This window comes from Dasypus novemcinctus, chromosome 19 (genome assembly GCF_030445035.2).
Source record: "Dasypus novemcinctus isolate mDasNov1 chromosome 19, mDasNov1.1.hap2, whole genome shotgun sequence".
In the NCBI taxonomy this organism is placed as follows: domain Eukaryota; kingdom Metazoa; phylum Chordata; class Mammalia; order Cingulata; family Dasypodidae; genus Dasypus; species Dasypus novemcinctus.
Window position 1 is genome coordinate 48961166 of NC_080691.1, and position 19269 is coordinate 48980434.

Here is a 19269-nt window from a genome sequence, read left to right on the forward strand (position 1 = left end):
GTTTCCCTAGAGAACCCTAAGACAGTAGAAAACTTAGAAGGTAGTCTCCCTGGCTAGACAGAAAAACCAGTTTGGCCCACAGTGTGGCTGATCCATGCACATGTAGACTGGGCAAAGATCCAGAGCAGGCATTTCAGCACCTCCACTGGATATACTGGCCAAGAGGGCAGCCACTGAGGCTGCCCCACAGCATGCCAGATGCTGCTCCAGTGGGAAAATAGGGGGTATGGGTCGCTTGCCAAGGCCACACAACTGTCCAGCAGTGGAAAAAGAATTCCCACCAACCACCTCAGTGAATCCTACTCCATGGCTCTGCCTGCCCACTCTGGGGAAGGCTTAGGGCCCTGCCTAGGTCTAAATGATCCACAATCCTTTGTTTAATTTATAACTACAGCTCCTGTGGTCTTCAACAGGACAGCAGCTTGCCAGGCCCTCTCGCCATCCCTACAAGCTCCCATACTCCCAGAGATCTGATCTGGCAGGAGTGGGGTGTGGGGGGAGTAAAGAGCAGTAGTAGTTAAGGAAACACTTGCTTATTCACTGCTTGTTGGAAAAGAGGATCTACTCTTCAAAGAATACAGTTCCCAAAGGATAGCAATGGACCCCAGTTGCTCCCAAGGCACAGCCTCAGCTGCAGCCGGTGAATGAAACATTCATCCTGAATGTCTTGAGGCTGTTAATGTGTAGTGAGTGCAGGCAGCCATGAGCAGCCATGAGGTCCCAGGATGTGCTCTTGCTGACATGGGGCAGAACTTCCTAGGAAAGAAGGAAAACAGCCCTGGAAATGCTCCAGAGACAGTTGGAGTGCTTGTTTTCTTAGTGCTGAGCCCTCCTGAGCCATCAGGAAGGCGCTCCTTGTCCTGAGGCTTGGTGGACATGTGGATATACTTTTCCCCCACTTTGGGAATGGTGCTAAGCTGTGGACCATCTTTGGGAGGATTGAGAAATGTGTCATGCAAGTTAGACACAACTCATTTTTGGGAGGACCCAGCCAAGTAAGGCTGAATTTGAGTGTTCTGCAGACCTGCCAAGGGTCTTAAAATCCTTTCCGGCACCAGTCCAGGGCACAAATGGTTCCTTCCTTTGGATTTCAATTTAGATGTCACCTCCTCAGAGAGGTATCATCACCAACCCCTCACAGTGCCCTGTTCTAGCCCCACTGTCTCCTATCACTAACATTAGGAATAGGGGTCTCCTCTCTCCTGCTCACAGATCTCCTGGGTGCAGCCATGTCTGTTTGCTTATATCGTGCCTGTGGTTGCTTTTCTCACCACTGTAAAGTGGGGTGGTTGCAACAGCGACCTAGGGCCTGCAAAGCCTAAAACACTTACAATCTGGTCCTTTACAGAAAAGGTGTGCTTTACCCGACTTAGGACAGTCCCTGGCAACAGGGTATGAACAATACTGCCTGAGGGAGGGGAGGGGGCTAGAAGGGGGAACAGGAAGAGGGAGGAAGACAAATGACCAGAAAGGTGGTGAGAAAGGAGAAACTGGTACCCACATGACCTGTCCAAGGGGAGATGACGGGGAGGAAGTTTAACCTGCCTTGATCTCTCCCCTCCCCCCAAATCTGTCTATTTGGGGATTCAAGGCATAATAGTTTGTCTGTCCCTGTGGGCCTGTCTCCCTTGGACAGCCTGTGATTGTTCAAATCTGGCCTTCTCACGCCGTTAGTGTCCCCTTGATAGGCTCAAATCCATCCTCAGCACAGCCACTGTCCCAGGCTCCATTATGGCCAAGGCAGAGAGGAGTCTAGGAAGAAGCTGCCCACCCTCCACCCCCAGCTAGCACCCCAGAAAGGAAAGAAGCCCCCCTTTCCTCCTGCCCTCGGCCTACCTTTAGGGCGGGCCCCTTCTCACTGGCCCTTTCGCTGGCCCGCTTGCCTTCCAGCCCCAGCTGCACAAACAGCTCCAGCAGGTTCATGAGCAGCTCGTCCACCAGGTGCTCGTCCCGGATGTTGGCCGCGATGTTGGCCAGAGCGTTGATGACGGCCAGGGAGCAGTGCCTGAGGGAGGGGCCCTGCAGGGTGAGGTCGCAGCCCCCACCACACCTCACCTCCTCCCTCGCCCTCCTCTGGCCTTCAGTCCCTTCTCTGCTTCGCTGAGACAATCTCCTTAAATATGCTGGACTGTCCTTCCTGCCCTGCACCCAGATAAGAGCAACAGTTCTGGGGGTCTGCCTAGCCCCACCTTGCCCACCACCCTGCTGCACCAAGGGGCAGGGGCCAGTTTAAGCCTCCTTTGGCACCTCATCTCTCGCAAAACATCCAAACTCATGGATATGAGGCCCCTCCTGACCCAGACCTTGCCAATCCTCAACACACTACCTGATGCTCTGAAAATCACCCACTGCTCTTAATTTCTCAGCACATGGAGCTGTTTCTTTTTTCTGTGCCTCTGTAAAAACCGTTCTTTGAAGAGCCATCCTCTGGGGATGCCCACTCCCCCAGGAGGGGCAGAGGGTGCAGAGGGTACAAGGGGGAACACTAAGCCTGGCCCTCCCAGGAAGGGTGGGGGGTGCAGAGGGTACGAGGGGGAGCTCTTGAGCCAGGCTTCCCAGCTGTCCCCTTGCCAGCCCCTCTCTGGGCCTCAGGGTGTGCTGAGGACTTGAGGAGGCAGGGCAGGAAAACACCTGGGAGGGTGCCAAGTGCTGCTTCTGCAGTAGCGGTTATTAAAGCCCTCTGTGTGACACCTCTCCCGACCCCAGGCAGGATGGACCAGTTTCGTGCTCCCACTCTATTTCCCCACATGGCTTTTCTAACCCAGGAAGCATACTGCATTGTCTGCCCACTGTCTGTGCTCCCCAGGGACTGTTTTCAGCACAGGGCCCGGCACTCAGCAGACCTAAAAAAAGAGTGAATGGGTCCAAGAAAGTGACAAACAGCAAAGGTAATACGAGCCCAAAGCACTGCGGCAGGCCTGAGGTCTACGTGGGCTGTTTGCCCTGCTGGAGGGACCTACAGGCATGGCCTCCCAGTGTTGCTGACACCACTGCCCAGAAACGGCAAGAACCCAAACATCAAGTGAGACTGTTTCTTGGGGAGGGGGAGCCCAGCTGAGCAGCTGGTGTGAGGACTAGACTTCTATCTGAGAGCCCACTTATTTTTAAAAGACCAAAATAAAATGCTTTGGCAAGTGCCACATGTCAAATAGATGCCATGTTCACCACTGCGGAATTCAGCATGCTCCTGTGAGAGGGCTAATGCAAGAAGCTCTGCGGAGGAGCAGGGCTGGAAGGTGGAGGGCTGGCCACAATGGGCAGGGCACTGAGGGGGCTCGGGCTCACACTCCAAACAGCCAGGCAGCTGGCTAAACATGGGCACAATATAGTGCCCACGACATCCTAGTCCTGCACCCCAGCCAGCAGGGAGTCTTGTGCACAAAAGAAGAAGTTATCAGCATTGCCACGCATGTCCACCGGCATCTCAAGAACTCTGATCCATGCACCAAGATGCCAGTCCAAGACTTGGCCCAGGAGGATGATCTGTAAGGAGGCAGCAGCGCTTTCCTAGGGGCCTGGTGTTCCTCACAGTCAGGTCTCATTTGCTCATGTAAGAGCACAAAATAAAACTATTTAGAGAAGTTGACAGAAGGAAAAGTGGTCTCTGCCTGAGACTGCCATTTCCCAAGGACGTCCTCATGGAGAAGGCTGTGCCGCATCCATGATCAGCCTCTTGCCAAAAGATGCCACAAGCAGGACAACTTTCAGGGAACAATTCTCCATGATGCCAAGGTGGTGTGTGAGTTTGGGATGTTAAAATGACCCTGAAGGCGGTGGGAACCCCTGTACTGGTAGGTAGATAATAGGAGTGGGCTGGGTGTGGGCCACACTGGCCCTGGGCCTCAAGTGCCCTCACCATAAGCAAAAGAATTTTCCAGAAGTGATGAAATGTCTTGGTGAAAAACAGGCCCTAAAAGAAAACCCACTGATTTAAAAATGACCGTGTACCTCTCTCATGAGATATAAAAAGGCCTCAAGTGGACTGTAAGTTTTAGGAGTCTTTTACAGTAGAGGTACACTCACATTTGCACATCCGAGGGCCTGGGAAGGTCTCAGGATACTTCCCTTGTGAATGCTGAGGATCTACTGCTCAAAATGCAAGTCCTTGCTTCTAGGCATTTCCTAGGTGGATCCTGCTTTTACTCCTCAATTTATAGATGGCCTTAATTCAACATTGCCATTCATAAAACTTTTGTCTGATGTCCAGCTACTTCCCATATTGCCTCCACCTTGGGGCCGATGTCAGTACTACCTTGCACTGAACACTTGGAAGTGATGAGTGGCCCAGACCACCAGGCTGCGGTGGCCAGTCCCATGTAGACTCCAGGTAAGAAGTTGACACTGCCCACTCATCCACAGAAGCCTTGAGCTGGCCAAGCTGCTCGGCTCCTTCTGTGGGAGCTGGAGGCAGCTGGATTTTGCCACTTACATGCTATGTAGCCCTTATGAATACTAAGTCTTTAAGTCTCAGTTTCTTCCTAAGTAAAACAAGGTTAGTAATCCCCTCTCCACAGGGTTGTGGAAGGAATTAAGTGCTCTGAATGATGCATTCAGCACCCCATCTGGCACCCAGAAATCATGGAGCAAGTGAGAACCATGATCGAAAGGCACTCTTTACAGAAGATAAATGCCTGCTAGGTGAGGGCAAACAAATGGCAATGCATGATTCCACTGGCAAGGATGAGGACAATCATTCTGGGTGGTCATGTCAGAAAAAGCTTTAGGGAGGAGGAGGTTATCTGAGTTGGAAGTTAGAAAGTTGGCATCATGAAGAATGGGAACCCCGCACACAGGAAGGGTAAAGAGAAGCAAGACAGAGGAGAGGGTCCAAAGGAAAATGGCAGGAGCAAAGACAGGGAGGTAGGAAGTGTGAGGGCTAAAAGGGCGCAACAGACACTCGCCCTCAGAGCAAGGAAGGGATGTGGGGAAGAGGCACTGGGCTGTGTTCTGGTTTTGCTGCAGAGACCAAGATGGGCTAGGAAAGAGAGATAAGCCTGACCTCCTCACCCAGGCCAGGCAGTCATCAGTCTGTTAAGCATCTTGGCTCACAAGGGTGGCAGGGAGAAAGTAGAAAACAAGTCAACAATAAAAAATAAACCAACACCACCAAAATAGCCAGCATTTGAGGTGTACATTATGCCAGATACTATTTTAAGCATTTTAAGGTTGTGATCTCACTGAACCCACCCAACTTGAGACAGGTGCTCTTGTGAGATCCTATAAGCATGGATAAACATGTCCCGGTCTCCAAAGAATTCCTAGCTGAAGGCAAGGAAGAGACAGAGAAGGAAGCATATCTAGCTCGGCTGGCTGGGAAAACTGGACAGACTTTATAAAAGCTCAAAACTGCCCACCTCCCAGGCAAGTGGACTGGCTAGGTGAGCATGACACTGCTCTAGAACTGAAACCACAAGGACATTGTAGGGGATGAACATGGGAGCACGTGTGGCATGACTGACACTGTGCTACAGAAAAAGGGCAGGCCACCAACAGGCAGAGCTGGCCATTCAGGAGGCAAGAAGGCCCAAGTTCATGGACACCAAGACCTAGAAGTCAGCTCCGGTGGCCACATGCATGCTTCCCCTTTTCTGCTTTGTCCGGGCACTTATTTGTAGCCTACACTGCTTTTGTAAAAAGAGAAGTGTATTGGAAAGACTAATTCCCAAACCTCATGCTTTCAAAATGCTGTCAAGATCTAAAGTGAGGGTGAGGCTCAGTTGAATGACCTGTAGCCGTGGTCCTTGTAGTCTTTTGTGGCTGAGTACACGACCGAGCTCGCCTTCACACTAATCTGCTGGAAGAGATTCCACACCTCCTGATAAATGTATTGCTGGAAAGAAAACAAGGGACACTGTTACCACGCCATGATCATGTCCCTAAAACACCTCCTCAGAGCACAGAAGAGGTTCCTCCTATCATATCATGAGTGCCTAAAATACCACCAAAACCTCCATTTCTAAAGCCTTAAGCAAACCTCAAATCAAATCCTATTGCATGTGACTAATGTTGACAAAGGTTAGTTGAAACCTCTTTTTTTCCCTTAGCACTCATGGAACCATTTACATTCTTCTCTTTAATTTGTAAAATCTCATTATTCAATGTTAAGACTGAGATGAGCATGTAACCTGTCTGCAGGGCACAATTAAACCTGTACTAGACATGCTTCATGATCAAGAGTTTCAAGAGACTTTCAGGTGAGTGAGTTTCAGGGCCCTGGTCTCACAGTCAGGGGCTTTCCTTACGTTTCCAGTGATGACCAGGCAGCCCAGCTGATCGATAATAAGCACATCGAGGGAGGAGGGCGGCTGGCAGAACTTCTGCTGCAGGATCTGCAAGATGGGCTCCATGACCTTTGGTGTGTCCCTCAGGGCCACAGCAATGTGTCCCAGGGCCCGGATGGTGTGGTCCGGGATCAGGTGTGCATCCCTGCACAGAGAGAAGCAGAAGCACCTTAAGGATGGCCCTCCAGCATGCAGTCGTAATGCGATTCCCAGGGAGCCACTGAACTCTGCCAGCTCAGTTCTAGGCCTCAGTCTGGGAATGACAGCTGGGAACTTAAGCCCTGGGCACTGGGCTAGGGGACAAAGATCTTCCTCTACTCCCAGATGGTGTCCAGGACCTACACTCCAAGGTGGCATCACCTTAAATCCCATGACAAGCCCTACCCATGACGACACAGTGAACGGAAAGAAGCACAGAGGTGCATGGCTCCAGGTGCCCCCTACCTAGAGGGCTGGGGCCACACTGAGGGTTGGGGACATACTTGTCACTCTCCTGGGAGATGTAGAGCCGGTTGGAAAGGCTAGCCAGGAAGGCCTCCACGATCACTGGGTCCACCGTTAGGCCAGCCTTCAGGCACCTAAGGGGGAAACCATACAGCATTAGGGAGTAAAACCACTCAGTGTTTAATTTTTCCTTTCTCAGTTCTATAGAGTTTAAAGCACTGCTCTGAACTTTCCCCATAAATATGAATGAAAGCCATTACACAGAATGACTTCAAAGAATTGTGACAGACTTTGTCTACTTGATAAATATCTCAACTGGAAACAACAGTTTCATTATTCTGCCCGAAGTTTCCTTGGGAATATGACACTAACCTAATTCCAATTTTAAATTTCCTATACCATTCCTTAACAAAATACACAGTAACTGATTCAAAAGAGAAATGGCCCCAAGATAGCTGAGGGATGTTAAAATTATGTATCAAGATCTTACTAGTGGAGACAAACACGTAAGTTAAAGAGAGAAGTGAAAACGTGAAAAGTATATCAGAATGTAAAGCCTTCTGAGGGGTCTCGTTCTCTGTGTCACTGACTGGATTTGGTGGCTGAGAGCAAGGAGCCATAATTCAAAGAGGGATGGATGCATTTTGATTTAAATCTGAATGGAGGTTGTTCCTAAGTTTGGAGATAAAGTGTGTACAAGGCAGCAAGGAATACCTGATCATATAAAAATTTTCGTTCGTGTTAAAAATAATAATTCTTAAAATAACAACTCTACAATAAGCATTTTTATGTTCACAATTGGGGGAAAAATGAAAATAAAAGCCTCATTTTAAAAAAATACATAACAGAGAAGCAGATGTGGCTCAAGCATTTGGGCATCCGCCTACGAGATGGGAGATCCCGGGTTCGGTTCCCGGTGCCTCCTGAAGAAGACAAGCAAGACAGTAAGCTGATGCAACAGGCTGGCATGATGGGCTGGTGAGGCAAGCTGATGCATCAAGATGACACAACAAGGAGACACAAAGAGGAAACACAATGAGAGACAAAACAAAGCAGGGAGCAGAGGGGGCTCAAGCGACTGAGCACCTCTCTCCCACATGGGAGGCCCTGGGTTCAGTCCCAAATGCCTCCTAAAGAGAAGACGAGCAGACACAGAGAGCCTACAATAAATAGACATAGAGAACCAGAGAACAGATAGCGAGCACAAACAATGAGGGGTGGGGGGAAAATAAATAAATAAATCTTTATAAAAACACATAATGTTTCCTCTCTTTAGGATAAGTGTAGATTTGAAATAGAGATAAACTTTAATAAGTTAAAGATGTTTCCTATTTTCCAAGAAGCCTATGTCTAGCAGTTCTCTTCCTCCCCACAGCATGTCCCTCCCCAGGGCCAGCCTCCCACCTGCAGATGTTGTCGATGGCGATGTCTCGGAGCTGCTCATACATGGAGGGCTGGCTCTTCTTCCCTGACATGACACTCAGGGTCGGCTCAGCATGCTCATTGGTTACGCTGATTTTTATATCGTTGCCAGCAACTAAATGTAAAGCCAAATATATAACTGGGTATTCACTTTCTGTCCCCTGCTTTGCACATCAAAGGCTAAGTATATGCTAACCATATTTAGTTTATAAAAGCAATCACTATAAAAACCAAACATTTGAGACACAGATAGTCTGAGATAGACACAAAGTATGAAGTGAACACAGTCAAATTAGAAGGAGGCATACTTAGTTTATAAAGCAACAGGTAAAACTGGCAAATTCCTGATGAATCGTTCAAAAGTGCTGATGAGAGCCTGCAAGAAATGTGGTCCTGTCTTGAGGCGTCCTCCAGCTAATGAAAGGAAATGAATGTACACCAAGCCAGTGAGAGTGAAGACAAGTGAGAGAGCAGGGGCCTCAGAGCCACAGACTCTTCGGTCACTACTGGGTCTGGGGCAGGTCTCTCCACTGCTTAGAGTTGGGGGTTACTTTGTCTGAAGGGTGAAGACAGAAAAGCCCACCTTCCTAGGACTGCAGCTAAGATAAGCAAGACTGAAGCCCCTTGCTCATGCAGGTGTTCAATTAGTAGTAACTAGGTCACCAGACTTGTTGTGAGCTGGTTTTCCCATCCATAAAAACCTAACAACATAGTCTCATCTGGGTGATGGGAGAATCAGTGAGAGGACAGATGAAGCTCTTGGTCCAGTGTGGAGACCGGGTAATACACTTTTAGACTAATGTAGTGAAAGTAGATGTCATAAAGAACATAGGGCAAGAGCAGGGCCTTCAGCAATGGCAGGAATTACCAGGGGAAGGGGAAGGAGGAAAGGCCTGAGATGGGACTACTTGCATAGGAGAGGCACGAGCAAAGGCCTGGAGCAGGAATGGGCCCAAGGACAGGGCAGTGAGCACAGTGCCAGCCCACGATGTTTTCAAAACCTGCTGGGCTCCCACCAAAAGTCACATCGTCGTCTTCTCAGATTCTTAAGGGCACCCGAGACGAGGCCTTGCGCACCGGACTCTGTGTTACCTGTGTGGTACTGACTGTGGTACTTGTACAGCTTCACCAGCACTGGGGATGGAATGACCAGGAAGTCTCGCAAGGATGGCGTGACTGAATGCACCACCACTGGGAACCTCTCACACAGGCGTCCCAGACCCTGCAAAATTACATCCGTCCATCACCAGTTCTAACAAGGAGACTCAGCTCTTCAGAGACCTGAGCCTGACCGAAAATGCCCAAGGTTGACACTCCCAGCAGCCATCTGGGGATACATGTGTTCATTTCTTCTGGAAGCAAATTAAAGGGAGGAAAGGCACAAAATATGATTTTGGGACCACAGCTAATGTGGAGTTACTGGGATTTGAGACAAGGGAGGAGTCTCGGCCAGTCAGAGTTAAGCCCTGCCAGAGAGAAGACTCTATCAAACGGCCTTCCCCTGCTGGCTTCGGGAACATCCTATATCAAGGACACAGCAGCCTCGCAGCAAAAGAGGGCCTGGTGGCTCTCTTGGAGGCCAGCTGCTCCTGGACCAACCCTTGCAGAAACCCCTGCTATGGTACAGGCCCTGGGCCATGCTCATGGTGTTAATCTTTAATATTATTATCATTATTATCATTATTATTTTTGAGGTCCTGGGGCCAGGGACTGAACCTTGGACCTTGCATATGGTAAGCCAGTGCTCCACCACTGAGCCACATCAGCTCCCCTAGATTTTTTTTTCAGGAGGTACTGGGGATTGAACCCAGGACCTCATACATGGGAAGACGACACTCAAACCACTGAGCTACACCCACTCCCTCTCATGGTGAACTGTATCCCAAGGACAACAGCTCAGACTACATTGGCTCTCTTGCTAGTGCAGCACATTTGCGAACTACAGCTGCAACAGTACGACAAGAAGAAGGCCCTGATGATGGTATTTAAGTCTCTAATGTCAGGGAGACTGACCTGCAGGCAGCAGATAAGCAAGGGCAAATGAGCAATGATGACTTTGCTGGATGTCTTGGACTGCAGTTTCTCAGAGAGCTTGAGGCAGAGATTTTCAGCACCTTAATTCAAAATCAGAGGAGGGTACAAATGATTAAGTCCAATATTTTAAAAACACTTACTTGACAATTAATTATGCAATTTAATTAAACCTCTGAGAGATTATACCAGAAAGTGCCTGGAAGTAGAAGTCCTTAAATCTCATCTGTGCTATTTTAAAAACACTTTCCTGCAGTGTGGGCAACTCCTCTCTCCTCTCTGCTGGAAGACAAGCCTCTTGTGTCCCCCTTGGAAATGTGTGCACAGTAGGCATTCCAGAAATATTGCTGAATGCTCTGCATTCTGCTACTCATCCTAGACAAACACTTTTTCCTTCAGCACCGAGCTCCTACCTATGCTCTTACAAACTTAAAGAGCCTGCAAAAAGTAGTGGGGAAATCACACAGGCCCTCATGGCCCTGGATGTGTCCCCATCCTGCCAAGCCTGGCTTCCTCAGAAGCAGGTCAGGACCCTAAGCTGCCCTCCACATGGGCTGCTGGACATGACAGGGGCTGCCGCTCAGCCCTGCATATGCCCAGGGCCAGCTGCTCCCAACTTGACAGCTTGTGCTGGTAACAGAGTCAAGCATTTTAGAAGTCATTTCTGGGAACCTGTGTTAAGAATGATTCCGAGGCCCACCCTGAGCTCACACAGAGAGTGGCCCTGGTTGTGTGGGTGGTCAGGTGGCTTGGCTCACCCTGCTCGTCCTTCACAGCCCACACCATGAGGTCCACACAGGCAGCATTGGCCTGGCAGCGCAGCTTGAGGGGGCTCAATTCATTGTGGACCCGGTCAGCATCATGCAGAATCTTCTGCAGCTCCCCCTGGCTCGTATTGAACTGTTCCAGCACAAAATCATGGATTTCCTTCACAAAGGAGGTTGGGAGGTCTGTGGGAAAGACAGCAGGTGTCACAGATGAGACCAAGCAACACTACACCAAAATACAGGCAGTGGTGGCATGAACATCTTTTCCTTCTCAAACAAAAAACCAAGAGTAGCATTTGCAGCCAGCTAATGTGGTTCCAAGAACACCCACTGGCCTGGAAAGGCTGGGTCTAGTTGTTCCTCCATATATACTTCCTGGCAATCAGAGGAAAGTGAGAACCACACTGGGTATTACAGAATCAGTACACTAAAACTGAATTTATGAAACACATAAATTAGGATGTATCATCACTGGAATGGTTCCACTGACAAAGGGAAGTCAGTGAGGCTTAAATAAAAAATCACGTTTTCATTTATCAGATAAGGGCAAAAACTGGTTACAGCTCAAAACAGAGCATTCCCTGGCTACAAGGTTTGAACTTGAGAGCAGCCATAGTTAGCAGCCTTTTCAAACTCTCATTCTAGAGGCCTGAAAACTCCAAGAGAACCACTGTGATGGGCACAAGTCAGAACCAGTAAGGAAGTCAGCAGCATACCACATTCTGGCAAGGGCAGGAAGGGAGGATCTGAGGGGATCTTGAGGGCCAGGCTGGGATGCCTCTGCTTAACGAAACTAAATCCTTGCAGTGGTCCTGGTCAGACTTAAACCTGCAGGAACTTCTCCCCGCATTGGATTAGGAAAATGGTTGGGTAAATTACGGTACCTCTACGTTACAGAATATTATGTGGGTATCAAAAATTATGTTTATGAAGAATACTTAATGGCATGAAGGAAAAGCTTAGGAAAAATATCAACCAAAAAAAAAAATGCATGCTGAACTACAACATCTGAGTTTTAAGATTATGAGTGCCTCCTTTCCTTATTTTTTTAATCTTCTAGAATTTATAAAAAAGACATGTAAAACTGCATGCATGATTATGACTGGATAACAAATACGTGTTTCAACAACATCCTGAGAAGCCCACCACAGCGGTCCCATTGATGGTACTGGGATTGGGATCGCAGAATCAGGGATTGTTTTGTTTTGTTTTTTCTTCAATTTACTTTTCCCCAATTTCAGTAATATGACCATGTTACTCATATGTATCTTTTGGGTTGCTCCAGCAAAAGGAAGCACAAACCTGCGGCAGTAGCCGTGGGAACCCAGACTCATTGCACTTACACAGCGTGTGTACAGTCCTCACCCTTCATGTAGTACAGTGTGTCCCGCAGCATCTTGAACATGGCCACATACAGGGGGTCGCTGAAGGTCGTGTAGTAGAGATCAGCCGCAGGGTTGGCCTGCAGGGAAAGGCAAGGCATGTGATCACAAAGCAGAAGCTCTCACCTGTACCTCCTTTCTCTTTCAGCATTTATTATATATGTAACCAGCATCAAAAACCAGAAAATGGGAAAATGGACTTGGCCCAGTGGTTAGTGCGTCCGTCTACCACATGGGAAGTCTGCGGTTCAAACCCCGGGCCTCCTTGATCCGTGTGCAGCTGGCCCATGTGCAGTGCTGATGCATGCAAGGAGTGCCGTGCGACACAGGGATGTCCCCCGCGTAGGGGAGCCCCAAGCACAAGGAGTGCGCCCTGTAAGGAGAGCCACCCAGCACGAAAGAAAGTGCAGCATGCCTAAGAATGGCGCCACCCACACGGAGAGCTGACACAAGATGACTCAACAAAAAGAGACGCAGATTCCCGTGCTAACAACAACAACAGAAGCGGACAAAGAAACAAGCCGCAGCAAATAGACACAGAGAACAGACAACTGGGGTGGGGGAGGGGGGAGGGAGAGAAATAAATAATCTTTAAAAAAAATAATAAACCAGAAAACGATTTATCATGACTCATCAATATTCACCACTCAGAGCAGGGGTTTTTAATCAGAGGTCCATGAGCTTGAATTGAAATTCAAAAAAATATTACTCTTGTGGGACATGATGGTACGGCTATGATATATTTATTAAATAATACACAGTATAGTGTGGACTTAGTAAGGGGTTGTGGTTTTCATCTGACTGGCAAAGGGGTCCAGGGAACAAAATAGGTTAAGAACCCCTGGCATAAAGCATCAGGCCAAGGAAAGCAAGAGGGCTCATGCAGTCTAGGGAAGGCTATGTGTGTGGTGGGGGGGGGAAGGAATCTACACCCTTGAAATCTACACCATTGAAGTGAGAACCACATTCCTCTCACTGCAAGATCACTGTCTCTGGTCTAAAGGAGCAGGAGGGAGACAGCAAGGAATCGACCAGACCAGTAGATTCAACCCTGTCCCTCATCAAGTAAGAGTCATGACAGCCAGGCCACCTTCATATTCAGCTTACCCTTGTAATGATTTTTTTAAAAAGACTTATTTTCATTTTATCCCGCCCCCCAGTTGTCTGCTCTGTGTCCATTCGCTGTGTGCTTTTCTGTGACTGCTTCTATCCTTATCAGCGGCACCGGGAATCTGTGTTTCTTTTTGTTGCGTCATCTTGCTGTGTCAGCTCTCCGTGTGTGTGGTGCCATTCCTGCGCAGACTGCACTTCCTTTTGCGCTGGGCAGCTCTCCTTACGGGGCGTGCTCCATGCACGTGGGGCTTCCCTACGTGAGGGACACCCCTGCGTGGCATGGTACTCCTTGCGTGCATCAGCACTGCAAGTGGGCCAGCTCCACACTGGTCCAGAAGGCCCGGGGTTTGAACTGCAGACCTCCCATGTGGTAGGTATACACCCTATCCATTGGGCCAAGTCCGCTTCCCTTACTCTTGTAATTAAAACTCATTTAAAAAAAAAAAACTTTATTCACACATCATAGAAAATTCACTTTAAATTATCGTTCAGCAATCTAAAATGTGGCACTATTTTTCTGCCAGGAAAAAAATTCCTACAAGGCCTAATAATGCCATCCTAAACTTGAATACATTCCCAGTTGAGCAGGACAGAAAGACATGATGAGTTATCATTCTCTATGTGCATTAGAACTGACATGAGTAAAGGCACTTCCTCTGTAGGTACAGGCTAGGGAGGCAAGGAGGCAGGTGGGCAGAGATGGCAGGAAGGGGCATGTTGTGCCAGGCTGGTAGAAGGCATGGGAACCACGTGGGTTTGCAGGGACTCTGGCGATGAGAGCTGCTGTTAATGGAATGCCTTTGATGAGCACAGCTCTAAAAGCTTTACTGAGACTCATCTTGTGCAAGTCTCAAAACCTCTCCAAAAGGGTGGAAGGCAAGGTAGGAAAGTGCTAAGCATAATTTGGAGAGTTACAAGAACTGTGTCCTCAGAGAAGAACCAGCGCAGGTGGTCCATCTGATAGCTGTCAACAGCTCACTGACAGCCAATGTGGACTTCTTCAGCATGGAAAGGTCCCTGGTATTTCCCTCTCACTACACCCCTAAACCCCAGGAGTGTCAGGGGCTATGAGTTTTATAATCCGGTGAGAGAAAAAACACTAAACTTAAACAAGGAAATCTGGATCCAGTACAGAGCTGAGGCAATAATCACCCTGACAAATGAGAATCTCTCTGGAATCTTAACGCTAAAAAAGGGGACTAACCCAAATGTTCCCTGAGATTTTTAGATCTCCTGGCACAATCACTGAATGATTTATAAATAATGCTGTAGCTCTTGGTTCCAAGTACATTAAAGACAAAAGTTCCTTAGGCACACACCTCTCATATTTAAAAGCCAGGGACCGTTGTGCCTGGAGAGTGCAGCTCCCAGCCCAGAAAAGGGGCTCTGGAAGTGCTGAAGAAGTAAAGGAGATAAGCAAGCACAGCCTCCAGTCAAGACAGGCACAGTCGGATCCCTGCTCCCAGCTGTGGAGCAAGGGTGGGTATGCTACCTGGGCCTGACTTCTCATCTCACCTGTAAGACGGAGATGCTGACTCCCTTTAAGAGGGATTGCAAGGCAATGTATATACAAGAACCTGGTATAGTACCTGGTGGAAAGAATGCTCTCAGGTGGCAGATGTGAGGTTACAATGCATGACAAGGGAAATGGAACTGAAAACTCAGGGCCAAATGGCCTTCATTCTGGCCCCCAAACAAAGTCTTCTTGTGTTTTGCTTGTGGATGATTAAATCAGGCCAAACTTAATCATTATGCCCTTCAAGGTACATACCTCTAAAACGCTGGCCACCACAGCATCCAAGGATTTGAGGACAAGCTCTTCTACAATCTTCTTCACCTATCAAGGAAATAAAAGCTTGTGAACTGCCTGACAATGCAGTGATGGAGACAGGAATGTCAGCTCCTTTTACCAAAGAATGGACTATGCTGACTGATGAAGTCACACAAGCTCGTGTGGTGAAGGTGACGGAGGTAAGAGGCCAGCAACATAAAAATGGTGGCTACATATGAAATTATGCATGCAAAACGCCCTTAAATCTGCTGTCAATTGGAATTTTTCTTACCCTAGATCCAAAATGACATAAAAACAGAGAAAAGGAACCTGTTCCCTCAAGTTTGCTGATAGTAGATTTCCCCTTCCTGGATGAAGAAGTGTTCATACTGGAGGTACCAAAAGTATCGTACTCACTCAGTGCTAAGCATGGCTGTGACACAGCTGTCCATACTTCCCTCCCCAATATGCAGGACACTGTCTCAGCCAGTCCTCAGGTGCCAACAGCTCCCTCCCCTCCCCCTGGGCCTGGCTGTACTGGTCCTTCAATGCCACACAAGTATGTGCCCTCAGATACTGGCTCTTAATTTCTAATGGAAGCAATTATTTACACCCATTCTCTGGATCTGCACTTGGCAGAGGAATAAACTGTTCTCTCAGAGGTAGGACCACTGATGAAAGTGCTGCCCAACTGTAGTATTTCAAAATGTAGGGATGATGATAAACAACATGCTAGGAGAAGAAAGAAAGTCACTTAAAAAACCATAATTTTGGAAAGTTAAAATACAGTGGAAAAAATAATTCTACTCAGTCTGCCTTCAGTTCGAATTTTCTGACATTCTAGTAGGAAGAGCCATCTCAGAGGGCCATGGTCCACCCAAGCGACCATTCCTCTAGACAATGGCATTGAGGAGCATTATAAACAAAGTCTTCCTTCTTGATTTCACCTTTGAAAGTGAGGGTCATGCTACAAAACTTCCTAATTATTTAATAATTCATTTTGGCTTCACCCACATTAATTATCATCTCTGTTTTAACACCCTCTTACATCAACAGCCTGAAGCCTTTCCCTTTGGGTGCTGGCTACTGATCACAAATCACAGAGAACAGAGCCACTCTCTCCAGCGCACGCACAGGGTTCCATAACCAAGTCTATGTCATTCCATTCAGAGCAAACTTCACTCTCAGAAGTGTTTCATTCCCTCCCATACTGTCCAAAATAGAAAGTCCAAACTTTAGAGTCTGTTCTTGATGATGTCTCACCCCTGCCCACTCAAATCTGCCTTGTACCATCTCAAGCTCGATCATAATGTGCACCTTGGACTTATAACCTGACCAGGGACTTTGGTGATGACACTGGTGCCTTCTCTGGCTCTACCTCCTCGCTAACACATGAAACATTTAGGTTATTTATTAATCCAAACAGCAAAACCTGAGTTGTAGTAAGGTATGATGGAAAAGCAACGGCCTTAGCATCAAAACCACTCAGATGAGCCCTGGCCCTGCCCTTGAACTGAGTAGTGCTCTTGGATCTGACCCTGATTTTCTTTAGCTTTAAAATGCAGATACATGGTCCGTTCCCCTACAGGGATGCTGGGATGGTTAAATGACAAAGTATTCCATGAATTTTACCCTCTTTTCCTCGTCAGCCTGCAAGCTTATGACTATTAAATTGTCTTCTGAAATACTAATGCTCTGAATTAAAAAAAAAAAATACAGGGTTTTGCCACTAGCAATTTTACTGATAATGTGTAATCTGTTATCCATCCATGCTCTGCTTACCAGGTTTAAGAGTTCCCGAAGCATTTCTAGCGGAATATCAAACTCCTTATAGGTAATGCCATTGAAAAGAGGAGAAACTGAGAAGCTGGAACTGATGGTGGAGAAATAGTAATCTGGCTCCAGGGCGCTTCCATCAGGCAGGTAAGAGACTGACAGGAGAAAAGCAGGGTAAGTATATTGTGGTGACTCAAGACCAGGAGAGCTTTCTCAAGTTGGTTTCCTCAACAACAAACAAATGCCTAGATTCTGCTTTTGTTTATATTCCAATTCCTCATTTGCTTTTTTTTTTTCCAGTGGTACCAGGGCTGGAGATTGAACTTGGGACCTTGTATATGGGAAGCCAGCATTCAACCACTGAACCATATTGGCTCCCTGAGTTGTTTCTTTTGTTTGTTTTGCTTGTTTTTTTTTTTAGGAGGCACCAGGAACTAAACCCAGGACTTCCCATGTGGTAAGCAGGCACTCAACTGCTTGAACCACATTTGTTCCCTATCGTTTGCTTTTTAACTGTGAAGTAAAAATTGGATTACAAATCACCATGGTGAAAAGGGGAATCTCTCAGGTATTTCAGGTTAAGGCTCAGATATGATCATGTCCTAATATTTTCAACTCAGACAAAATAAGTTAACACGGGGGGAAATTACATGTTTTTAAAGGTTGAGACACCGACAAGACCCTAAAGATATTTTTCCACCAAAATAAGAACAAAAACACATACTATGAAAAATTCCAAAACAGGAACAAAATAAAGACATTCAGTCATCCAGCACTTCTTACTAAATATGACACACAAATCATATATTTGAAAATAATGTAGTAAAAAAAAAAAAAAAGATTACAGTAGAGAAGGAATGTTGGAAGATGGCAGAGCAGGAAGCTCCAGGAATCAGCACCCTCACTAAAATAACTATTAAACTTAAAGATTATGAAAAAGTTCCAACTATGCTCAAAGAGCTAAAGAAAATACAGACAAAGAACTAAAGTAAACCAGGAAAATGATAGATGAGCACAAAGGGAATATCAATAGGGAGATGGCAATTATGAAATAGGAACCAAACAGTAAAAGAAACTAAATACTCCAGAGGGGTAAAGCAGCAGACTGGAGCTGCCAGAAGAATCAGAGAACCTGATGATAAGCCAACTGAAACCATTCAGTCTGAGGAGCATAAAGAAGAAAGAATGAAGAAAAGTAAACAGAGCCTGAGGCATATGTGGGACACCATTAAGCATATATATATAAATAAAATGGGACTCCCAGAAAGAGAAAAAAGAAGGGACAGAGAGAATATTCAAGAAATAATGGTGAAAAACTTCCCAAATGTAACAAAAGACACGAATATATACATCCAAGATACTCAAGAAACTCCAAACAGAATAAACTCAAACAGACCCACACCATGACGTATTATAATCTGTGCAATGTCAGTGATAAAGAATACTGAAAGCTGCAAGAGAGAAGCAATCTGCCAGGTACAAGGGAGCATCAATAAGATTAAGTGCCAATTTCTCATTGGAAACCATGGAAGCAAGAAGGTAGTGTGGGATGACCAATTTAAAGTGCTGAAAACAAAAAATCGCCAACCAAGAATTCTATACCTGACAAGAATGTCTTTTAAAATGGGGAAGAAATTAAGACATTTCAAAATGAAACAAAAGCTGAGAGGGTTCATCATCATTAGACGGGCCCTACAGGTTATGCTAAAGAGAGTTCTGCAGGTTGACAGGAAAGGACAATAGACAAAAGAAAAACCACAAGAATAAATTAAGATTTCCAGTGACGGTAATGACATGGGTAAATATAAATACCAGTACTAGGGGAAGTGGATGTGGCTCAAATGACTGAGCTTTTGCCTACTACATCAGAGGCCCCGGTTTCGGTTCCTGGTGCCTCCTGGAGAAGACGAGCAAGACAGTAAGCTGGCACAATGGGCTGCCATGGTGAGCTGATGCAATAAGATGATGCAAAAAGGAGAGACAAGGAGGAAACAAAATGAGACAGACAATAAAGCAGGAAACGGAGGTTGTTCAGGCAACTGAGTGCCTCTCTCTCACATGGAAGATCCCAGGTTCATTTCCCAGTGCCTCCTAAAGAGAAGATGAGCAGACACAAAAAGCACACAGTGAATGGACACAGAGAGCAGATAGTGAGTGCCAACAATGGGCGGGAGGGGGGAATAAATATTAATAAATAAATTATATTTAAAAAAAAAAAAACAAAACCAGTACTACTGTATTTTTGTTTAAAACTGCACTTTTTACTTCCTACAGGACCTAAA

The 19269-nt window shown here is 46.8% G+C and overlaps 1 protein-coding gene across 3 annotated transcripts in view; it reads right to left on the bottom strand.

The window, feature by feature from the left end:
- The window catches only part of PI4KA (phosphatidylinositol 4-kinase alpha), a 147499-nt gene that overhangs the window by 68226 nt on the left and 60004 nt on the right, over nt 1-19269 (bottom strand). For all 3 annotated transcript variants that reach the window (XM_058281759.1, XM_071209918.1, XM_071209919.1), the window contains 11 exons: nt 16994-17142; nt 15212-15277; nt 12311-12407; nt 10937-11128; nt 10161-10261; nt 9240-9369; nt 8130-8262; nt 6764-6859; nt 6243-6426; nt 5727-5830; nt 1837-2005 (listed from right to left, as the gene is read on the bottom strand). In XM_058281759.1, the coding sequence (XP_058137742.1) occupies nt 1837-2005; nt 5727-5830; nt 6243-6426; nt 6764-6859; nt 8130-8262; nt 9240-9369; nt 10161-10261; nt 10937-11128; nt 12311-12407; nt 15212-15277; nt 16994-17142 (1421 nt within the window). The remainder of the gene's footprint in view (nt 1-1836; nt 2006-5726; nt 5831-6242; nt 6427-6763; nt 6860-8129; nt 8263-9239; nt 9370-10160; nt 10262-10936; nt 11129-12310; nt 12408-15211; nt 15278-16993; nt 17143-19269) is intronic.